The sequence below is a fragment of the Pygocentrus nattereri genome, chromosome 13 (assembly GCF_015220715.1).
Source record: "Pygocentrus nattereri isolate fPygNat1 chromosome 13, fPygNat1.pri, whole genome shotgun sequence".
Lineage (NCBI taxonomy): Eukaryota > Metazoa > Chordata > Actinopteri > Characiformes > Serrasalmidae > Pygocentrus > Pygocentrus nattereri.
The window spans coordinates 13,415,759-13,440,571 of NC_051223.1; the positions used below are offsets into that span (position 1 = coordinate 13,415,759).

General features: G+C 43.0%; 1 protein-coding gene across 2 annotated transcripts in view; it reads right to left on the minus strand.

Moving 5' to 3' along the window:
• The window catches only part of snx29 (sorting nexin 29), a 185,348-nt gene that overhangs the window by 23,888 nt on the left and 136,647 nt on the right, over positions 1 to 24,813 (minus strand). For both annotated transcript variants that reach the window (XM_017705474.2, XM_017705476.2), the window contains one exon: positions 19,024 to 19,164. In XM_017705474.2, coding sequence (XP_017560963.1) covers positions 19,024 to 19,164 — 141 coding nt within the window. The remainder of the gene's footprint in view (positions 1 to 19,023; positions 19,165 to 24,813) is intronic.

Below are 24,813 nucleotides of genomic sequence, written 5' to 3' on the forward strand. Positions count from 1 at the left end.
CACCAGCATCACTGTATATGGCCTGTATATGACCCATATAATATGGGTATAGACAATAACTGTCCAGCACTATGTGAGATGTATATAAAGGCACACGTGGCAGGCCTTTTTTTTTTTTTTTTTTAATAAAAGAGGCATACTGTCCAAAACTAAACAAGAGAGGGGGTAAGTAATTCAGCTCCAGTATGTCAGAACGGAGCACACCATGACTTCCCCCAGTAAAATGCTAATGAAAAAGGAATAAGCAGAAGGAATCTGGGTCAAGCTACTGGTAACTGAATGAAGAGGAACAGAGGGGTTAACCAGGGCGTGTATGGGTCAGCTTAATGTTCGTAAACATAATATCCAGTGACCTCAGGTCAGTCTCAGGCTTCAGACAGAACAGCTTGTTTCACTGTGCAGACCATTTGAAAGCATTCACTCCAGCTTATGAGCTAGCAAAGAGCTTAGCTCAGAGGGGCAAAACTGTTAAATGCATTCTGGGATAGGTCCTTTGATAATTGTTTAATCATGAAAAATGAATATGAAACAGTTACAACGAGCAAGACACAAGCTATTAAGCTGTCATTCTGCTATGCTGTAAAGTTCTTAAATACAATTTTACAGGATGTCAGAGTATGTGCTAAGTGCCATAAATGTGAAAGTCCCACAGATATGTACTGATAAATAATTTCAGAATTGCAGAATATTATTCAAGACTATTAAAATATTAATAATCGATTCTGGTATTTCTTGCCTGTTTTATGGTACAAAGGGAATTCCAGTATTTGATTAATGAAGCATTCCCTGACATCTTTGTTTAAATATATAGGCTCTATATCTGGCATCAGTCAAAGGCATTCTTTCACTGTAAAAAATTGGCCTGTCAGATCTACTTGAAAAATTACTTCATGTGGTAACGAGCAATTGAACTAGTTTTATTCAACTAAAAAAAAAATACTCTGATTGAAAGAACTGCTCAGTCAAAGTATTTTGTTTTGAGATGAAGAAAAACTAGTGAAATTGCTTGTATGACATGAAGTACATGAAGTATTTTTGTTAAATAGATCTGTTGAGCCACTTTTTATGGTGTACACATCCAGCCACTTTAGCATCAGAGCGTGTGCACTGCTGCCTCAAAAGACACACTCAAAAGCTTAGGTAATGTCAAAAAGCCCCTTAAAGCAAGCCATTAAACTATGACATGCAGCTTGCATACCTTTTTCATGTTAGAAGAGGGTGGAAAAACACATTACATATGCATGCATGTTGCATATGCATACAATATATGGCAGTCATAATTTATTCACTTTGACTTGGGAATGCAGGCTTGGGAAACAAGGAATAATAAGCAAAGGCCCACCTGGGGGCATCATCTTTAATGCAACGATAATGCTGTGTTCAATTAAAGCTGCTTGAAAAGCCTAGAGAGACACAACACCCAGCTCTGCTGTCTTCTCTTCAAATGCTTCCTTCAACCTTTTATTTCAGTACTGTAGTGTTAATATTACATGAAGAAGGCAGTGTGCCCCATAATGGACCATAATGACCATGGCAATATGGACCGTAAAGCAGGTTTTGGAGCTCTTGGACATAAACAGTGAGTGACTTGATGTGAAGAAACAGACCACCTAATGCACCTTGTTCTGCTTAAGTCATTAAATAATTCACCAATTGAAAGAGTGACTGGACAGAAGAGGGACTGCCATGTTGTTGTAGACGAACGGGGACAAGTGTCTGAAACTGGTAAGACGTGGCACGGACATACTAAACGGTTCAGTCAGAGAAGCATCTTGCAAAAAGCAATGACAGCAAATTGGCTGTCTGAGTGTATATGTCATCCTAAAAGAGCAACGTAGCAGAGAATGCATTCTAATCGGCTTTGAATCTCTTACCCCTTTTCCACTGACAAAGTGCCAGAGATGGTGCAGTTCTGGAAACCAGCAAATACACTGTATTGCCAAAAGTGTTCGCCCGTCTGCCTTGACACGCATATGAACTTGAGTGACATCCCATTCTTAATCCGTAGTGTTTAATATGATGTTGGCCCACCCTTTCTAGCTATAACAGCTTCAACTCTTCTGGCAAAGCTTTCCACAAGGTTTACGAGTATGTTTATGGGAATTTTTGAACATTCACCCAGAAGCGCATTTGTGAGGTCAGACACTCATATGGTCCATGACTGGACCTTGCTTTGTGCACTGGAGTGAGGGTCATGTTGGAACAGCAAGAGGCCATCCACAAACTGCTCACTCAAGTTGGGAGCATGATTTGTCTCAAATCTCTTGGTCTGCTGAAGTATTAAGAGTTCCTTTCACTGGAACTAAGAGGCCGAACCCAACTCCTGAAAAACAACCCCACAGCATAATCCCCCCTCCACCAAACTTTACACTTGGCACAATGCAGTCAGACAAGTATTGTTCTCCTAACAACCACCAAACCCAGACTCATCCATTGGATTTGCAGATGGAGAAGCTGATTCCTCACATCTCCATTACTCTGGAGTCCAGTGGCGATGCTTTACACCATTGCATTCGACACTGTGCATTTTGCTTGGCGATGTAAGGCTTGGATGCTTGGCCATGGAAACCCATTCCATAAAGCTCTCTAGGCACTGTTCTTGAGCTAATCTGAAGATCACATTAAGTTTGGAGGTCTGACTCTGCAGAAAGTTGGTGACCTCTACACACTATGTGCCTCAGCATCCACTGACCCTGCTTTGTCATTTTACACCACCAAAGTGGCCTACCACTTTGTGGCTGAATTGCTGTCATTCCCAATTGCTTCCACTTTGTTATAATACCACTGACAGTTGACTGTGGAATATTTAGTAGCGAGGATATTTCACGACTGGACTTGTTGCACAGGTGGCATCCTATCACAGTACCATGCTGGAATACACTGAGCTCCTGAGAGCAACCCATTCTTTCACAAATGTTTGTAGAAGCAGTTTGCATGCCTAGGCGCTTAGTTTTATACACCTGTGGCCACCTTGGTTTTATACACCTGTGGTGATTGGAACACCTGAATTCAATGATTTAAATTGATGAGTGGATACTTTTGGCAATATAGTGTATTTATATACAGTATCTTCCCCTGAAGGCCACATACAATTTGTATTTTTTTTTATAAATATTGCTTCTGAAACTTTTGAAACAAAACCTTGTCATTTTATTATTATTTTTTTTTTTTTTACAGAATTTGAAAAGACCAGCTGATGTTTATAACTGTAAAAAAAAAATTAAAGGAACAATTGAAATGGTCAAAAATGACTTTTTTTATCAATTACTTATTTATTTTCATTATTTTCCACCTATAAGCAATAACATACATTACAGTATAAAATCAAGAATGGGGGTGATTGTGTACACCTCCCGCGAACTCCCACTCCCAGTACAGTAGTGTTACTGAGTTGGGAGTATGATCCAGCACGTGAAGCAATCGTCGTACATTATCTGAAGAGAAACGAGATATTTAATGAATCCTGTTTGGTCACAATGTATTAATTTAGACATATAAGCTTCCAGTCTGCCAGCTAATATTTTCCAAAAAAGTTTAATGTCAGCTCCAATTAGTGATAGAGGATGATAACTAGTAGGTAAAGTCAGATCAGGTTTAAGGAGAAGAGAAATCACAGCTATATTTGCATCCCTATGAAAAGAACCCAATTCAATTGACTAATTAAACATGTCTAATAGAAATGGACCAATTTGTGGGAAAAGGGTTAGGTAAAATTCTGGGGGGATCCCATCAAGTCCAGGAGCTTTTGATTTTTTCATGGCTTGTAATGTAGTTTTTATTTCGTCCAATGTAAGTGGTTGGCCTAGGGTTTCCGCTTCTTCTGTGGATAAAGAGGGCAAATTTAAATCCCTAAGAAATAATGTGTGATTATCGTGATATGGGCCAGGTTGGGAATGGTACAGTTCTTTATAAAACTGTTGGAAGATAAGATTAATTTCGGAAGAATCTGTGATGAGGTCACCCTGTGGAGATTGTAAAGTATGGATGTCCGAAAAACTTTCACTACTACGTAGTTTTAGAGCAAGTAAATGGCTTGGTCAGCTACTGTGAAAATAATAATATTGTCTTGTTCTATGAATTAAAAATACAGAGTGTCGTTTAAGAACTGAATTAAGCTCTTTTTTAGCCAGTTCAAATTCAGTTGCAACTGATTTATCAAAATTATGTTGTAAAGAATGAGAGTGTAAATATTTTAAATTCTAGGTGATTAAATTTAGACAATTTTGTTTTATTTAGGTGAGAAGCAAAAGAAGTAGAATAACCCCTAATAAAGCCCTTAATCACTCCCCATAGAAATTGATCATTTTGAACAGAACCATAGTTAAAATATGTAAATTCCTTGAACGAGGCACAAAAATCAGATATAAATTTCGTGTTTTGCAATAATGTAGTGTTAAAACGCCATTTGGTTGCACGCTGTGACAATTTGAAAAATGTTATCTTTGCAATGTTAGGATGGTGATCCGACAATGAGAGCGGACAAATATCAGCTGAATGTGTCATTTGTAGCAGAGAGGAAGATGTCAAAAGAACATAAATTCTGGAGAATGATTTATGTCTGGCAGAGAAATAAGTATATTCTCTGGAGAATGGATTTAGGGCGCACCATACTTCGATCAAAGTGAAATCGGAGATAAGTTCGTGGAAGCAAGGGTGGATTTAATTTGTATATCAGAGTTATTTGCGTTCGAGCGATCAACGAGTTATTAGGAACGGCATTCATATCTGCACCAATGAGTAACAGAGAATCGAATTTAGAGAGATATTTAGATAGAGCTACAAAAAACTCAGAGTCAAACACAGCTGGAGCATAAACTGAAACAAAAGTGAGTTTTTTACCACCAATAATCACCGTAATGTGAGAAATTCGACCAGATACGTCAGCGCCTGTGTGAGGGATTGATATATTCAATTTCCTACGTAAGATAATTAATGTGCCGTTATGTTTTTTCTTAGCAGAGGAATGTGCTGCCACCTTAAAATATTTATTTGACATTCTAGCCGCATTGGTGTGTAAAAGGTGGGATTCTTGTAGTAGAGCGATATCTATTCTTTTCCTACGCAAAATCTCTAGGCAGGAGACTCTCTTTGAAGGCAAATTCAGACCCCGTACATTCCAGGACAATACTGTTACTACAGACATAAGTGATTATAAAAACTAGGATGAACAAGACGAAATAAACTAGGAAAAATAGAAAATATAACTGTAATGCTTGGGAGATTACTAGTAAATAAATGAGATGTTGTCTTAAACACCAAAAGGAACTGGCCGGAAAACAAACAACCCTGGGTGCCATAAAACCATAAATCCCATATTAGAACAGTTTTTAACAAACCCCTCTGGAACGGGGAGAACCCAAGGGAGAGCTTTTTTCTCCCCGGCTCCAGACCCAACATATAGATGAGCCGAGACACGTTAGCCGGCTTAAGCCTGGCAGCGAGAAGTCGCACCGCACCCCTGATATTACAGAAATATCACCCTTATATTGAATATCAAAACATACAATGGGGAATAATAAAATAAATAAATAAAAAAACAGGGTCTCTCCCCAAGAATCAAACTTATAAAATTTCAAAACCAAAAAGTGTCAGAAAACTTAGGAGTTACATAGGGCTGACGTTGTTCCTAGACAGAAACTGCAGCTGCTCCTCTGCTTCTTGGGGCGAAGAAAAAATGTGCACAGCACCTGAGATGGTGACTTTCAGCTGAGCTGGATAAAGCAAAAAGCTTTCAATACCCTCTGCTCAGAGAGACTTCTGAAGTGGAAGAAAAGCCATTCTTCTCTTAGAAGTGAAGGAGCTATAATCAACGAAGAATCGAAGATTAGCACCCGAATGGGAGATGGGACCGCTGGCCCTGCTTGCCTTCAGGAGATGCTGCCTGTCCTGGTACCGCAGGAGTCTGAAAATGAAGACGCGCAGAGTTGCGCGAGTCATTCTGACTTCTATAGACGCTGTGAGCTCTTTCCACTTCCATCTCGGCGGTAACCAGTGCTGGAAACCACTCTTTGATAGCCTTTTGAATAAAGCCAGTGGGGTCGCTACCTTCGTTTCCCTCGGGGAGACCCACCAGGTGAACGTTGTTGCGGCGGGAGCGGTCCTCTAGGTCAGCCAGCTTCTTCTCCATGGCCTCGAGAAGTGAAGTATGTTAATTCAGCAAACTTTTCTGCTCGCTCTGTTAGCCTAACACAGAGTCCACCCTCAATATAAATGCCAACACTGGTTTCATCTGAGCTGAAAATTCATCCCGAATCATGGAGAGCTGAGCCTTTCCGCTGGTACCTCAATCTGCGACTGGAGTAAACTGGCCTGTTTTTCCAACCACTCAGCTAGCATTTTAGCCAATTCGGGTGAGTCACTTTGCCTTTGTTTTTTCTTGATTGGGGAGACAACTGGAGAGGGAATTGGTCTTGATTTTGCGGTAGACATCTCAGCCATCCTGTCACCAGCAAAAAGACTCGTCAAAACGTCAAATAAGAACAGAAAATGGGGAAAGGTGCGAGAGCTCTAGCTGCGTGCTGCCATCCCAGGAAATCGGTCACGTGGTCTCTCCCAAAAATTACTTTTTAAAACTTTAAAATTATAATTTTATAATTAAGAGATCATATGTAAATATGTTCACAGATGTGACATCAGCTAAGTACATCTAAGATGCATCTATTTTCCATATTTACCGCTGTTAATGCTATCATCATCATCATCATTAACCGATTAGTCCAGATAGGATTGCAGTAGCCGTTGGGTGAGCAAAGAATAAACTGTTCCCCGCAACTTCCTCCAGCTCATTCCCAGGGACCCCAAGGCACTCCCAGGCCAGTTTGGAGATATAATCCCCCAGAGGACCCTAGGACGACCCCGGGGTCCTGTCCCGGTAGATTGTATCTGGTACACCCCACCGGGAGGCGTCCAGGGGGCATCTTGATCAGATGCCCAAACCACCTCAGCTGGCTCCTTTCAATGCGGAGGAGTAGCGGCTCTACTCCGAGCTTCTTCCAGATGACCCCTGTGAAGAAAGCTCATTTCCGCCGCTTGTAATCGTGATCTCATTTTTGGTCATTACTGTCAGCTCATGACCATAGGTGAGGGTCAGGATATAGACCGATCAGTAAACAGAGAGTTTCTCTGTTTCCCCTTCACCACTACTCTCCGGTACAGAGACCACATTACTGCTGCCGCCTGTCCTAGTCTGCCGATCGCACGATCCTTCTTCCCATCACTCGTGAACAAGAACCCGAGATACTTAAACTCCTCCACCTGGGGCAAGTCCTTCCTCTTACCTGGAGTGGGAATGCCATTGTTTTCCAGGCTAAGACCACGGAGTTGGAGGTGCTGATCCGCATACCAACCGCTTCACATTCAGATGCAAACTGCTCCAGTGAGCCGCTGGAGGCATTCATGTGATCCAGCCAAAAGAATAACATCGTCTGCAAACAGCAGAGACGCCACCCTCCGACCTCCACACATAATGTCCTCCTGACCCCGGCTACGCATTGACACCTTGTCCATGAATATCACAAACAGGAGTGGAGACAGGGCACAACCCTGACAGTCCAACGCTAACACTGAAAGAGTCCAACTTAATGCTATTATATGAACTTTATACAAGTACACAATCCAGAGCCTTAACCATCTACGGATGAATCTCTTCCACCCCCGGTGCCTTGCCACTGAAGAGCTTACCAATTACATCAGTGACCTCCACCAGGAAAATGGAGCTCGACATGCCAGAAGCCTCTGGCCCTGACTCCCATAAGGGAGGCATGCATCCTGTATTAAGGAGTTCCTCAAAGTGCTCCTTCCACGACTGACAATATCCTCATTTGAAGTCAGAGTTTCACCACCCCTGCCAAATACAGCTTGAGCAAAGCAAACTCGACCGCTCCTGAGTCACCAGACAGTTGTCCAGAACCTCCTCAAGGCCGACTAAAAGTCTTTTTCCATGGCTTCACCAAAGTCCTCCCACTCCCTTGATTTTGCTTCTGTCACCGTTGTCGCAGGCACCTTTTTTGCCTGTCGGTACCTATCTGCTGAGTCAGGAGTCCTTCGGGATATCCGGTCCCTAAAGGCCTCTTTCTTCAGCTTGACCACCAGCGTCGACCAGTGGGTTCTTGGGTTACTGCCCTGACAGGCACCCACAAGCTTTTGGCCACAGCTACGCCTCGCAGCTTCCACAATGGAGATTTTGAACAGGGTCCGTTCAGACTCCAAGTCCCCTACCTCCTCCAGAACATGAGTAAAGCTCTCCCGGAGTTGGGAGTTCATTCCAAACAGGGGCCTCTGACAGTCATTCCCTGCACACCCTCACTATTTGCTTGGGCCTACCAGGTCTGACCTTCAGTCTTCCCTGCCATCTGATCCAACTCACCACCAAATGGTGATCTGTTGACAGCTCAGCACTTCTCTTCAACAGAGTGTCCAGAACATATGGTCCCAAGTCAGATGAAATGACAACAAAGTCAATCATTGACCTAATCATTGACCCAAAGAGCTCTGGTAACACATACACTTATGAACATCCTTGTGTTTGAACAAATCAACGGCTGTAAATAACACAATGGCATTATCCCATCCCCAAGACCCTTTACATCATCAGACGACTGCTTCCAGACCAGCAGTTTTATGGAGACAGGAATGGATGCATGGAACAGTTTGGCTCCATATACAGTATGTGCAGTCTGGCTCCAGCTCCAGCTCTGCTCTGACTTGTGGTGGCACACTGCTGGATTCCAAAACCAGAATCGTTCCCCTCTCCATGTGTCCAGCATGCTGAAGAAGATAAATAACTGACTACATGAAGTAAGCTCAGGACAAACGAAGGTGTATTGCTCACTGCTAAAAGCTGAGCATGGTCAAATTCAGGGGGTCAAAAGAAGCCAGAAGCACCGGCATTAAGCAAAAAAGAGAAAATAACAGTAAAGCATAAACAGTCTATAATCTACTTTATAATCTACTTTATAATCTACAACTGCATTTTAACTTCAGAGCATCAAGGACAGTGGCTGAAGTGGTAATTTAGCAATACATACAGAATAGCCCTCCATTACACAGGAGCCAAAGTGAATAGAATGAGTATGGTATATGTTCAGATTTAGTGTGCCCTTGGAGTCTGTTGCTTCTGTTGAAGTATCAGTGAAATAAACAGGTGTGTAGATTAGCATGGTCCCATTCGACTCAGCTGCTATCAGTGGAGAACAGGCACAGGGTGTTCAAACCACTGTTTACCAGCCAGCCATTATGTCTGTAGAAACACCATACACATAACCTGGGCTAAGACTGCTTTCCCAAATCACAGCCTTCTGTCAGCCTCTCAGTCTGGAGACATACCAAGCTCACGTACTGCAGGAATACAGATGCATGCACCCTGTCATTCAGAGAAACAAAAAGGTGCTTATTTAGACAAAGAGAGTTCAGCAACCTGGAGAAAAAACTCCACTGCTGGGGAGGTAAGGGCTTGGATGTTGGCCCAAATTTAAAGGTGAAATTTCAGAGAAAAGCTGACAAAGATTTCTTTAAATATTGTCAGTGAGCCAAGACATGTTTATTGTCCAAGGTTTGCTTCCTACAAAGGCCAATGTAGGTAAAATTAAAACAAATAAAATGTAAATGCAAACCTCTTTTTGCCATCTTTTTCATAGCAATCGGCTGCATATCTTACAAAACTAAAATGAAAATGCAAAATGGATAAATCAACAGCAAAGTGACAGTTTGTAATTCAGTTTTCTTCATGGACGCGCTTTAACTGTCGGAACGAAAAGGCAAATGCAAACGAACACCACCTGCTGGAGGTTTACTTTTCATTTGCCACTTTGCGTTTTCCTTTTCATACTTGACCAACATGCAAATATATGTTAATTAGCACCACACAGGGCTATGGGGTACATTTTAGGACTTCCTCAGCCGTCCGCATCAGAATCACCATCATTCCTCAAGCTAAATGACTTCGAGTCTTGAGAAAAACCAACGTCATGTCTCAGATATGGTGGCATTTATATCGAGATACACAATCATTTTCTAAGTTATATACGCAGGCTTGCATTTGGTCTGATACCTTTTCTCTGAGGCTGTTTGGTCTGATATTCAGTTTCACCAGATCTGAGTCATGACAAATAGCATACCAAGATAATCGACTAAAATGAAATGATAAATAGCTGTTAAAATTAATTTTTATTTTGTCACAAATGACTCGTGCTCATGTGAAACATTTTATTTCAAATGTAGGTATTTCATTTCATTTTCAATTTTGGCAGGATATTTGCACAGATGTTTGGAAAAAGAAATTACTCAAACTAATTAGCAAAACAGACACAAGTAGAGACAAAAAACTGGCAAAATCCAGGCAAAAACAATGTACTTTTGTCCATTACACAGTGTCAGAAACCACAAGCAATTACTTAATTACTTAACCACTTTACTTAGTTTGAGGAAAGTGTGAGATGTTGTAGGTGTGCAATTTGCATAGTGCTAATTGATGTAGTAAGCTTCCAACACTTGTTAGCTACATTTGCTGAAATACTGCTCTCTACTGTTTCTCAGTCAGTGTCTAAAACAGAACCCCTACAATTTACTCCCCATTTCAAAGTCCTCCAGTAAGATGGAGGAGGCAGAGGCTTAAAACAGTGACTGTAAATTCGGCCCCAAGAAGAATCTCCTGAGCTGTAAAGAACTGGAGGGTGAGAAGCCGAGGCGGTGACAGTTTGACTGAGAGAGGAGACAGCTTTGCTGTCATCATTCTCAGCATGGCTGGCTGGGCTTGGCTGTAGTTGGGGTGAATTTGACAGAGAATGTTTAGTGCGTTTAGCTGGGCCCAGGCCCTGACAAATCAGCTGCTGAGGAGCTGTCAGAACAGCTGTACCTAGAGGGGCCTGACATGCCCTGAACAGATGGGGGAATGGGGGTGTGGGACGCAAGGAGACCAGCAGCAGCGGGTCACAGATTCCCTCATAGAAGATACTATTCAAGGAACAGCCCCAAAACACACAGCTTCTCCAGCTCATTTACAAGAACTGAGTGCAGTAGGATTTCCTCTACCTTCCCTGAGCTGTGCAGGGATCTCCAGCAGCATGTTAACTCTGAAAAGTGTCATGTGTACTACACTGAGGTTTTTTATTAACTTGTAAATAAAATCATACATTGTGCAATGCATTAAACCTTGCACTGTGAGAATGAGAATGCAACACTTGTTTTTTCTTTTAACGTGCACCAAATCAAGCCATACTGACCCCTCTGTACTACATAGCAATCTGCAGAAATAGCTGTATGCATATGACTGTAACTAAGAATTACAGAGCACTTTTAAGACCTATAACACTGCCAACAGGCAATAAATTGAGATCAAAGGGGGAAAATAGGTAACAAGGAAAAACTCAATTACAGGTTGTTGTATTACTTTTGCTGCTTTATAATATGATGTGAATGTCAAAACTGGAGAAATATGGCAGAAAAAAGCCTAAAAACTAAGTAAACAGCTGTATAGCACATCTGTGTACTCTAATCTGGCACAGGTGAGGTCTGGGGTGGTAATTACTTTAGTTGGTCTGTCTGGAGCTGCATGATGAGAAGGGCAATGATGCTTTCAGAAGATGATCATATGTGACAGCCCTGTAGTATAAACATTCAAAAGGGTCCAGAAAAGCTCCTCATTTGCACCTGTTTGCATTCCTTGATCATTACAGGATATCATACCTGACATTGAGGAGTCAGGCATAACGATCATGCTGAGAGACACATCTGATTACTGATTAAGACATGATGATATACTCATAGAGGCAGAAATGCCAGTCCATTAACAGCACACACACAAGATGCTCTTGTTCACAGCAGACCAACTGACCAAAAATGGTGTGAAAACTAAAAACTGCCAGAGATCTGTGACCCTGTGGATGCAAACAGCTTGTACATCAGAGGAGCTCTACAACCAGTCTACAACCAGGCACAGCACATCTGAATTCAACACTGGACCTTTGAGGAGTGGATGAAATTGCCTGGTTGGATGAAGCCAGGTTACTTTGGCATCATGCTGATGGAAGGATCACAAATTGCTACAAACCCTGTTTGGTTGTGTTGGGGTAGGAAGGTGTATAAACCAGCCATTAGGGGTGTACTTTGTGTACTTCTGGTGCCAGTCCCAAGCCCACATAAATGGTGAGGGTTGCGTCAGGAAGGGGATCTGGCGTAAAACTTGTGCCAAAACTATCATGCGGATCACAAATATTATTGCCATACCGGATCGGGTTAACAACGACTGCCTCTGGTTCTGTTGACCAGCAGGGTGCCGGTGGAAATTGGACTACTGTAGGTCGAAGACCATCAAAGAGGAGAGGAGGAAGGCGGGTTAGAAGGCAGCGAGAGAGAAGGAGGTGGATTCCATTAGAGGTGGATTCAAACTGTTCTATCATGGTGTAGAGAGGAAGAGAAATGGAGTAGGGATAATCCTAAAGGAACAGCTTGGGAAAAGTGTTCTGGATGTAAAGAGAGTGTCAGACAGGATCATGAGCCTGAAGTTGGAGGTTGATGGTGTAATTTTTAATGTGGTCAGTTCATATGCACCACAGGTTGGTTGTCAGTCAGAGGAGAAAGAGGAATTTTGGAGTAAGATGGATGAAGTGGTAGATGGTGTCCCTAGAGAGGAGAGATTAGTGATTGGTGCAGACTTCAATGGACATGGTGGTGAAGGGAACAGAGGGGATGAAGAGGTGCTGGGTATGTATGGTGTGAAAGATAGAAAAGCGGAAGGTCAGATGGTTGTAGATTTTGCAAAGAGAATGGAAATGGCTGTGGTGAACACGTATTTTCAGAAGAGGGAAGAACACAGGGTGACATACAAGAGTGGAGGGAGGTGCACACAGGTGGATTATATCCTTAGCAGGATGCCACCTAAAGGAGATTGGAGATTGTAAAGTGGTACCAGGGGAAAGTGTAGCAAGGCAGCATAGGGTGATGGTCTGTAGAATGAGATTAGAAACAAATAAGAGGAAGACAGAGCCAAAGATTAGATGGTGGAAGCTGAAGGAGGAGGATGGTTGCAGGCAGTTCAGGGAAAAATTGCAACAGGCCCTTGGGGGCAGTGAGGAGCTACCTGAGGACTGGGAAACTACAGCTAAGGTGGTGAGAGAAACTGGCAAGAATGTGTTGGTTGTTTTGTCTGGTCAGAGGAAAGAAGATAAGTAAAGTTGGTGGTGGAATGAGGAAGTCCAGGAGACTATTCAGAAGAAGAAGGCAGCTAAGAAAAAGTGGGATAACCAGAGAGATGAAGGAAGTAGGCAGGAGTACTTTGAGGCTAGTCACATAGCGAAAAGAATGGTGGCAAAGGCAAAGGCTCAGGCCTATGATGAGCTGTATGAGAGGCTGGACAGTAAAGAAGGAGTAAAGAACTTGTATCGTTTGGCTAAACAGAGAGATAGAGCTGGAAAGGATGTACAGTAGGTTAGGCTGATAAAGGATAGAGAGGGAGAGAAGAAAGAGTACCACAGATGCAATTTTTGTATTGAGAGTGTTGGTAGAGAAGTACAGAGAAGGTCAGAAGGAGCTACATTGTGTCTTTGTGGTCTAGAGAAGGCATATGATAGGGTGCCAAGAGAGGAACTGTGGTACTGAGGAACTGTGGTATGGGGAAATCAGGTGTAGCTGAAAAGTATGTTAGGGTGGTGCAGGACATGTGTGAGGATAGTGAGACAGTGGTGAGGTGTGCAGTTGGAGTGACAAATGGTTTCATGGTAAAGGTAGGGTTACATCAGGGATCAGCTTTGAGCCCCTTCTTGTTTGCAATGGTGATGGAAAGGTTGACAGATGAGGCCAGGCAGGAGGTTCCATGGACCATGATGTTTGCAGATGACATTGTAATCTGTGGTGAGAGTAGAGAGCAGGTGGAAGAGAATCTGGAGATGTGGAGGTTGGCACTGGAGAGGAGAGGAATGAAGGTCAGTAGAGACAAGACGGAATACATGTGTGTGAATGAGAGGGAGGCAGGTGGAAAGATGAAGATGCAAGGAGTAGGGGGCGTAAAGGTGGATGACTTCAAATATCTTGGGTCAACCACCCAGAGCAATGGACAGTGTAGAAAAGAGGTGAAGAAGAGAGTGCAGGCAGGATGGAGTGGATGGAGACGGGTGTCAGGGCTGATGTGTGACAGAAGGATAGCAGCAAGAGTGAAAGGGAAGGTTTACAAGACAGTAGTGCATCCTGCTATGATGTATGGTTTGGAGACTGTGGCTCTGTCTCAAAGACAGGAGGCTGAGCTGGCGGTGGCGGAGATGAAGATGCTGAGATTTTCGTTGGGAGTGACAAGGATGGACAAGGTTAGAAATGAGCAGATCAGAGGGACAGTGAAGGTGGAGCAGTTTGGAGATAAATCCAGAGAGGCCAGGTTCAGATGGTTTGGACATGTGTTGAGGAGGAATAGTGGATATATTGGTCAAAGAATGTTGGAGATGGAGCTGCTGGGTAGAAGGAGAAGAGGTAGACCTCAGAGAAGGTTTATGGATGTAGTGAAGGTGGACATGGAGATGGTTGGTGTAAAAGTAGAGGAGGCAGTGGATAGGGCAAGATGGAGGCAGATGATCCGCTATGGCGACCCCTACCAATCAAAGAACATCTGAAGGGCCCAGCTTATCTGAACATTGTTGCTGACTAAATTAATTCCTTCATGGCTACAGTTAATCTGCACTACAGCATGATAAAACATCACGTCACTAGGCACTTCTTTTCACCAAGTAGTTAAGGGAACAACAGGCAGTTTTCATTGCTTCAGCAGCCTGCACAGTCAACAGAGCTCAATCCTATCAAGCATCTTTGGGATGACATTGCAATATCAAATGGACAAATAAGTCTAACTTCATCTATATCTCTGCAAGAAACACAACATATCTTTTCTCTGTTCAAACTCCCTTATCCACAGAGAGTCTATCATCTGAAGAAGAGGTGTGTCCAGCACAGCACATTACCTAGGGGAGAAGGATTTAACAAACCGCTGCTGATGACAAAAGCCAATCACAGAAAACAATAATGGGATTAAAACAACATGACAGCTAATCTCAGTGGTCTCAACGATAATGAACAACAAAAAAAGCCTTGTCGCCAGCAAACTGCTGCTGCTGTGCTTATTACATGATAATGGGTCTCCCTCTGCTTCTCTCTCGTGCTCTTCCTTTCTCTCCTGCTTCCTTGTTCTAACAGAGCCCTCAGGGCTTCTACACTCCAGTTAGATTTGCATGTCAAAGTTCCTGCGAACACTTTGGAGACAAAAGTGTAGCAGCTCTTCTGCAATAAAAGGCCAAGAACAGTGAGGCTTTCTGCTTAGCGTAAGTGAGAGCTTTCTTTGCATTAGCAAAAATAAGCCACTATATGGATCATGTACATCACTCAGAGGTCATTATATAGCAATATGTCATCATTAAATAAATGAACCTAAAGGAAAAAACAGGAAAATTTTACTCTGCTACAAAAGTCAAGTCCAAGGACCTATTTTATACCCTCTGGGGTTGACAAATGCACCACTGCATCAAATTAGATGTTTCTCTGTGTTTCTATTAATATCTTTGTGATAATACTGTGTGGAAACACGGTTCAAACCGTTCCTGAATATGTAGAGTGGCCTTTCTATTCCATGACATTGTGAGTTGTTGTACATGACTCACGTTGAGTCACACGTCATCCGCCTCTCACTGTGTATAACTGGTGGATCTTTGTGTCTCATCTGCCTCTCACCTGTAATTGGTGGATTTGTGTGTTTCTCTATATTTTGCATGAAACTGACCAATGGACACTCGCTATCACTACAGATGCAGTGACGATAATATCATTTTTCTACCATTTTAGTCATACATTTAATTACTTTTGTGAACCTAAGATTTGGTTAACCACATTTTACGCAATAAAACAATTTGTCGACACGAGTAAAGCTATGTTTTCACAAGCGATATTAAGAATTTCTAAAATTAAAAAAAAAAAAATTCGGGCTCAATTATCTCTACACAGTACTCCAGGTGAAAAGGGCCTTATAGAGAGAGTAGAGACTGTTCTGAACATTTTGATATGACATGCAATATGTGGGTATTAAGTGTTTTTACTGGCGAATTTAAGAAAATACACAAAAATCTGGGCTACCAAGTGCCTTCTAAGTGTTGGTCCTATCATCTGGAAATCGCAAGTTCAAGCGGTGATGCTACAGCCATCCATTGCCGGGCTAGTCAACGAAGGCATCTGTTAGCTGATGTAACAGCTTTGGCGGTTGGCGCTTTCCTCCGAGCACTTTCGGCTGTCAGTGACATTGTGTGAGCAGCAGTTAAAAAAGGAATAGGAAACCTGTGAAAAAGGAATATAAGAAACCTTCTCATAGGAAACCTGTGCTAACCTTTGCCCTCCTAGCGCTGGTGCCATTGTGTGATACAGGGAGTCCGAACTAGTGGGTGAAATTGCAGACGGCTAAATGGGGAGAAAATTGGAGAAAAATCCAAAAAAACAACAAGAATACACTCCTGATAAACACTCCTGATTTTGAGCAGGAGGCTTCCAGTTTCCAGGAGGCTAGTGGAAACATTGCTTCAAGTGTTGAAGATGGCTTCACGAAAGGCATCCACTCTCTGGAACTGATGTCCATTTTTGTAAACTTCCCTTGCCATCCATCCCCAAATGTTCTCAATCGTATTTAGATCAGGGGAACACGTAGGATGGTCCAAAAGAGTGACGTTATTCTCCGGGAAGAAGTCCTATGTCAGGCGGGCATTGTGAACTGCAGCATTGTCCTGTTGAAAAACCCAGTCATTACCACACAGACGAGGGCCCTCAGTCATGAAGGATGCCCGCTGCAACATCTCCACATAGCCAGCTGCTGTTTGACGCCCCTGCACAACCTGAAGCTCCATTGTTCCACTGAAGGAAAAAGCACCCCAAATCATGATGGTGCCCCCACCATTGTGCTGCATAGAAAACATTTCAGGTGGGATCTCCTTGTCATTCAAGTAACGTTGGAAGTCATCAGGACCGTCAAGGTTAATTTGTTTCTCGTCAGAGAATAAAACTTTCTTCCACCTTTCAATGTCCCATGTTTGGTGCTCCCTTAAAAAAGTCCAAATGGGCAATTTTGTGGCGTTGAAGGAGACGTGGCATTTGAAGATGTTTTATGTTTCTGAAGCCCTTCCCTCGCAGATGCCGTCTGATGGTTATTGAGCTGCAGTCAGGAACGGTAATGGCCATTTGGGTCGAAGATCATCCCGTGTCTTGACGGACAGCCAAACGGATCCTGTGGCTCAGCGCTGGTGAAATTTTTTTGGGTCTACCACTCAACTTTTTTGTTCCATAACCCTTAGGATCTTTCAATAAATGCAAAATGACTACCTTACTGCGTCCAACCTCAGCAGCGATGGCATGCTGTAAGAGGCCTTGCTTATGCAGCTCAACAATCCTACCACGTTCAAGGTCAGTGAGCTTTTTTGCTTTTGCCATCAGGAGGTCTTGACAGTGTGAATAGTTGACAGAAAATGACATGGAATCAAACTTTTTGTGCAGATTTTGGCTTTTAAAGGCTGTGGTCTTAAACTTTTGATCAGCTGAAAAAAGCATGTTTGAGTGTAAATGCAGATGTCAATAAATTGCCTGCTCAAAATCTTTTGTCTCTTGCACACATTTTTCTTTTAGCATTGTGAAGCTCTACTTAGAACCTTCTTAGGATCTAATAGTGCAAAATGCAAATTCTTGCAATTTTTTAACTGGTCTTAAGATTTTGATCAGGAAAGTATATGCAAACACCCTCAGAAAATGCCCTAAGAACCAGAGGGCTAATGTTAAAAGAAGTACATGGCTTCATTTTGTTGCGCAGCTCGTTCTTTAGAACGGATTTAAAGGTAGCTCTAAGCTCTAAGCACACCTGCCCGCAGGTTGATTACCTCCTTTTATTGGCTGTTCTTGAGGTAGGAGGCAGGCTGGCACTATGTGCGTGGGTCCCTGTGAATCAGCTCTGTCTTTCACGCTCTAAAAAATCTACCTTTGAAGGGTTGAGCCAGGCCCACCTGGCACCCGCTCAAAATTGCAGGCAGGGGAAAGGAAGTGGAGCGATGGGCCAATTATCGTCCGCCAGCTCAAGTGAGCCACAAAACAAGAAGAGAAATGAAAACCCGGGAGGGGGACGAGAGGGGCTAGCCTCATTAGCCTGTATGGCCCTGCTCTTCTGATGACTTCGATATGCTGCGGAGTAGTGGGCTGGATTACCCCTGCCAAACCAATCTACCTCCAACACTCTGCACAGCAGCCTGACAGAGCAGAGACACCTGGCAGATGAAAAACGGAAAATATTACACCTGAAAAGGTTCGGGTGAGAGGAAAGTAATGGCTGGAGGGGATACTCAGAGAGTAATATTGGAAACTAGATACGCAGTGTCACTGATTCCAAGCTACACCCCTACACAGCACTGTCAGTGGGTTCAAGTGGTCATCTCCATAACCTAGGTTAGTTAAAGTAGTGCCCCTATGCAATTACTGTTTCCCATGTCAGTATCGAATGTACCCTATGTCTGAATAGTTACATAGGGTGTTTCAGGCTACTTACTTCATATACATGTAATCTATTAGAGCAAAAATAGGAGATTCTTGATACCTCTTGGTGTAGGTTAATTCTGATGCCTTTCAATGATGAACAAATAATCCACTTGAGTGCTAATGGCTAATAATGCTCATACAACACAGGCATTTAAATCCAATCCCAACATCTTAGTTTCATCCTATTTCTCAACACACAGGTATTGGGTATTTTACAGCCTTTGATTACCTGTTTGGTGCTGGAAAAGCATAAAAATATGGATTTGCTGGGAGGTCCCCAAGTATTTGAGTGAAAACCTCTGCACTAGTGAAGCAAATAGATATTCATGCAGCTTCTCCAGGGCCTTCCTCAAACAATTTACTCCACTAAATTATTCAGTGAGATTCCACCCAGGTCCAGATCTCCATTGAAACTACAGAGGTGCTAACCCAGCTGGTGTCTAGAGAGCTAAGCCTTAATAATGAGAAGCAGCAAAAGGCAGCAGGTGCTCTTACCTTGTTTCCAATGGCTTTTTTGGGAGGGAAGTTAAAGGTGTCGACTTGAGAGAACCTGGCACGGAGATGATTGTGTAGCACTCTGAACTCAGCATAGCGGCGATACACATTCCACTCATTGTCCAAAATCCTGATGTACACCTGAAACATGGATCATGCAATGAATATTCCATAGATTATCTCATATCTGGGTTAACAATCTCCTTTTAGCAGTCTATGGAATTTTTTTGTTTAATATTTGCTTAATATTACCTGTTAGAGAATAGTCCCCTACTTGAGTATTTGAATGTGCTATTACACTTGGTGCACCACTTAGTGCATGTATAGTCATGAGTGGTGGGCATTTCCATCCTTTTCTTCACTGAAATGGATACAGTGGATAAACACTACAGCCCTACACACTGAAGATCAGAAGTTTAATTCCAGGCAGAAACGGCACTGCTATATTAGTGTCCTGGGACTAATTTAAATTTTTATAGAAACTGCTATGTGTGATTGAGCTATGTGATGGCTGTGAAAAAATAAATGATAAACCATCTTTAGTTTTTACTGGCTCACTACATTTCATTTATGGATTATGTGGCCAATTTCATAAAGGGAAAAAGGGAGGATCAATCGAGGATGCTGACGCTATTGTCACACCTGCCTCTCTCCTCTTTCCTCCGGGCCTTCGGCCACAGCTTAAATGAGCAAAGCATACGCTCTGCTCACAGCAACATTACACACTGTCTCTCACACAGCATGTCCACTGGGTATGAAGAGTAGTGCGTTATGTATTTGAGTGCATTTTTTCTGTGTGTGTGTCTGCCTATGAGATTGAATTGAGCAAAGACAAAGGAAAGCAGAATACCTTAAGACAAATTGTGTAAAAAAAAGGCAAAAGTATAACTGTGTGCTAAAGAAAAATTAATGTTAGCTGTGTTTATTTTGTCTTCTAGTATGATGGTGGAAACACAAAATTTTGTTGATGAGCTAAGATGTTTGATGTCTAAAGTTTAAGTTTTTTGAAACAAAATAACAGACAACAGACAAAATTCATGTTTCAAGAGAACTGCTACTACTGCTTTTAACTATGCAACAAAATTGTTTACATTGGTATACAAAGAATCATGTTATACAGTGTCAAAAACCACATAAAGAGGAGGTCCATGTGGTATTTTTCTGAAGGTGGAAAAACACAGGTGCATTACATGTAACTGTCACTCAGCTACACAAGCTAGCTACTGTTTTGAGTATGTGCAAGTGAATGTTCAAATTGTGACTATACTTGTTCACTCACATTTTCAGAAAGAAACTTACTCATCTTATTAACGTCACACTAACTGTGTTCCATTAAATCACACTTTATTAGAAAATTTATCACAAAAAGTGTCGGGGTAATCACAGAGTGCATTACATGTCACACAAATTATCAAATAAAATAAATAAAAAATAAACAATGCTATGTCGAGGTACACAGATTTTGTGGAGGGTGTACATTTAAATGGAGTTTCTCAAGGTATCAAGCAACTGCAAAAAAAAAGGGCTTTTTGCTAAAGAAAATGTATAATTTAAAAAAATTAGCTAAAAGAATAAAACAGCCGACAGTAAAATACGCATTCTTTATATCTTTGATATTTGATCCTTGATCCTTTTGCAGGGACCAAATAGACAAAATTTATGCATAAAGGTGCCATCAATGAACAAGTTTGTGAAAAAAAGCAAAATAAAGTACTTTGTCTTCAAAGTAAGCAGCTGTCTACATTATTCCAGAGTTTCCAATGTTATGTGTTGTTTGTTAAGTTCACATCCATTTCAAATATCAGTCCTTGGACTTACCAGAATATGTTGAATGGTCAAGCTAAAAAAAGTGCCCATTATATGGTCAGTGCCAGATTGAAATTGTGGAGGAAGTTGAAGTGAAATCTCAGGAGATTCAGGACGGCTTTTCTACCAAGCTAGACACAAGTTGCTTCTCTGGATTAATATACAATGTAATTAGCCCTGATCAAACATGGTACCCATTAATCAAAGGAGTTTTTTTAGACACTGTAACAACTACAAAGATCAAACAAAGTTTGACACACATGGATACATCACCACAACTGAAGGAAATCAAATGACAAACTCATGGTGTATTAAAGCTAGCGTAATCGCATTGACGTAGCCTCATTAGCATATATATTTATGGAAACAGATCATCCTCTAAAGAGCAATCATCCCCCCTCAGTAATTACAAATTAATTCTTTTATCCTTAAAAAAAAGTGCCTGTGGAAGGCCAGGATTCAGCGTGCCAGTGGAAATCATCTCTTTGTTCACAGAAATAAAATTGTCATTAAACATAATAATGATGCTCTGGCAGCATATCATAAATCACTGGAATAAGTCCAATTAAATAAGCACATTTTTTTTTGCTATGCTAAGAATTACTCAGAGGAAAAAGTATCACTTCCTGGTAAATGTCACAATTGGCAAACATAAAAAGTAAAGCACATCAACAAAAGTTCACTGTAAAGGGCCTGCAAAGACACTATTAAGCTGGTAAATTTTAACACAATGCCCAGAATAATGGAAAAAAAAGAAAAATATGTATAATGTAACCAAACTTAACATTTAATATGAGGAACACAAAGTAGGTCACAAAAAAACCTGACAATATTGTCTAATAATATTGTTTGATAATACTGAACATAAATGATTGTATGTTTTAGATTCGAATTTTCTAATTTCAAAAAGATTCAAATCATTTGAGTTAATTAGATTAAATTATACTGACCAATATTATTGAATATTGGAATTATTAGTTTATCAGATTCTTCTATGGAGATAGAATACAGTTCTGGGCTGTCAAGAATATAAGAATATGGAGTTGTTTATTTTTTGTTGGTGTGTTTAGGCTGTATGCTGAACAACTAAAGCTGAAGTGTGCTGGATTTGAAATACAGCTTGGCAGGGCTTGAGTGGTCTAGGGATCTTCAGAGCTAAGTCGTCGGGAGCAATATGCTCCTGGTAGGGAGTCTCCCAGGGTGAACAGGTCTGGAGTGAAGACCCAGACTAAGGCGATCCAAAGTTTATCTCCATGCATATCGTACATAAAAAATCGTGTACCCTGCCCGGGAAAGGGTCACCGGGACCTACCCCTGGAGCCAGGCCTGGGGGTAGTGTTCCACGGCAAGCGCCTGGTGGCCGAGCAGCCCACGTAATCCGGCCGGGCTCAGCCCGAAGAGGCAACGTGGGGAGGCCATGTGGGCCCACCACCCGCAAGGTCCAGCATGGGGGAGCGGTGCAGTGCCATATTGGCAGTGGGAGATTGCGGGGAGGCCCTAGGTGGCCTAGGCCCCTGCAGCAGAAACTAGCTCTTGGTACATGGAATGTAACCTCACTGAGGGGGAAGGAGCCGGAACTTAACCTCCTGCACGAGAGGTACCAACTATATATAGTTGGGCTCACCTCCACCCACAGTGTCGGCTCTGGAACCAAACTCCTGGATAGGGGTTGGTCTCTCTCCTACTCACACAGGGGTTGCACAGGGTGAGAGGCGCCGGGCGGGTGTGGGGATACTCATAAGTCCCCGGCTGGTGACCAGGCAGTTGGAGTTTGTCCCGGTGGACGAGAGGGTTGCCTCAATGCGAATTAAAATCGCAGAGAGGAAAACTTTGACTGTTGTCTGTGCGCATGCACCAAACAACAGGTCAAAGTATTCGGCCTTCCTGGAGCGAGTGGGCGGTGTTCTGGAAAGGGTCCCGCCTACAGACTCCATAGTCCTACTGGGAGACTTGTTGTAACTGTGGATTATTTTAGGGCTTTCCCCCCCATGGCTGAATGTTGTGTGTGTGTGTGTCTAGTGAGGAGTGAGAGTTGGGGGCACGCAATGCGCATGCGTGTGACCGAGGGGACTTTGCCCCTGATGGATGTTAACCGGGAGTTTGTTTAATAAAGAGGCACCGTCATGTTCACGCGTGCTAGAAACGAAGTGCGTGACTCCGTTATCTTATTAAGAAGTACAAGTGGAGAAGCTTAAGTTACAACAAACTGGCGACGAGGATACACTTGGATTATCGCCTGACGTAACCTCTGGGACGAGGATTTGGCTTTCGTTGGACTCCAACTCTGGGACGAGTGAATCACCTGGCTTGACATGGTGACATTTGGAAGGATAGATGCTTTTGACTCAAACACAGAACAATGGAGCAGGTACTGCAGTAAGCGGGGCCACATCGCCCGCTGGTGTCGCAAAAAGGAACGGGATAGCCAGAGCCCTATGCCTGGCCGGGCTGGGGCCAATGCAATCACTGAGCAGCACCCGGATGTACGGGATGACAGTGTAGAAGAAGACCTCGCACATGTCCTTGCCGTGACAGAGAAAGCACCCAGCCAAATAATTCTGGATTTAAACATCAATGGCACGGAGACACGTTTTGAGGTTGACACCGGGGCGTCCCGCACTGTCATGTCAGAAAGTACGTTTTCACAGCTGCATACACACACACCCTCGCTGGTTTTGGAACCATGTCACATTTCTCTCAGATCATACACCGGCCAGCACATCAGATTGAAGGGGGCTACTCAAGTAACGGTGTCTTACAAAGGGAACTCCTACCACCTTAGCGCACTTGTGGTGGCTGGTGAGGGCTCCAATTTGCTGGGGCGGGACTGGATCAAAATTCTGCCCTTAGACTGGCCTGCGCTGCTGGACGGGCTCTTCCTGGTGTCTGATTGCTCCCTAGCAGCTGTTCTTGAAGATCACAAGTCTGTGTTTGAAGATGAGCTAGGGGAGTTAAAGGGAACAAAAGTAACCATTAATGTGGATGACACTGTGCCACTGCGTTTCTGCAAAGCGCGGCCGGTTCCACTGGCCTTGCAAAAGAAAGTCGAAACAGAGTTGACTCGGTTAGTGGAATCAGGGATCCTCCAGCCTGTGACTTACTCAGAGTGGGCTGCTCCAATTGTGCCAGTTCTAAAGGGAGATGGTTCCATCCGCATCTGTGGTGACTATAAACTGACAGTGAACGTGGCATCTCGAGTAGAACACTACGCACTCCCACGCATCGACGAGCTATTCGCCAAGCTGGCTGGAGGTGTCTGCTTCTCCAAGTTAGATATGTCCCATGCATACCAGCAGCTGGTTTTAGCAGAAGACTCGCGAAAACTTGTAACGATAAATACCCATCGCGGCTTGTTCCAGTACACGCGCCTTCCATTTGGTGTGTCATCTGCATGTGCCATTTTTCTGAGGGCCATGGAAGGCTTGCTGGCAGGGATAGACCACGTCGCTGTGTACCTAGATCACATACTTTTGACAGGTGTCACCCAGGCCCAACACCTGCGCACCCTGGACCTAGTGTTGTCTCGGCTAGAGGAAGCAGGGCTTCAACTAAAACGGTCCAAATGCGTTTTTATGGCCCCTGAAGTGGAATATCTGGGCCATAAGATTTCAGCAAGGGGGCTACAGCCCCTGGAAAAGAAAGTACAGGCAATCAAGGATGCCCCAAAGCCACAGAACGCCAGTGAGCTCCGAGCATACCTGGGCATGCTCAACTATTATGGGCGCTTCCTTCCAGACTTGGCCTCAGTGCTCACCCCTCTGCATGCTTTGCTCCGGACAGGAGCGAAGTGGCAATGGATTGCTGTACATGACAAAGCATTCAAGAAATCAAAGGCCATGCTGACGTCAGAGGCGCTGCTGGCTCACTACAACCCTGCATCACCGCTGGTGATCGCTGCTGACGCTTCACCCTTTGGGGCCTTGGAGCGGTGCTGTCACACAAGTACCAAGATGGAACTGAACGGCCAGTGTGCTTTGCCTCCCG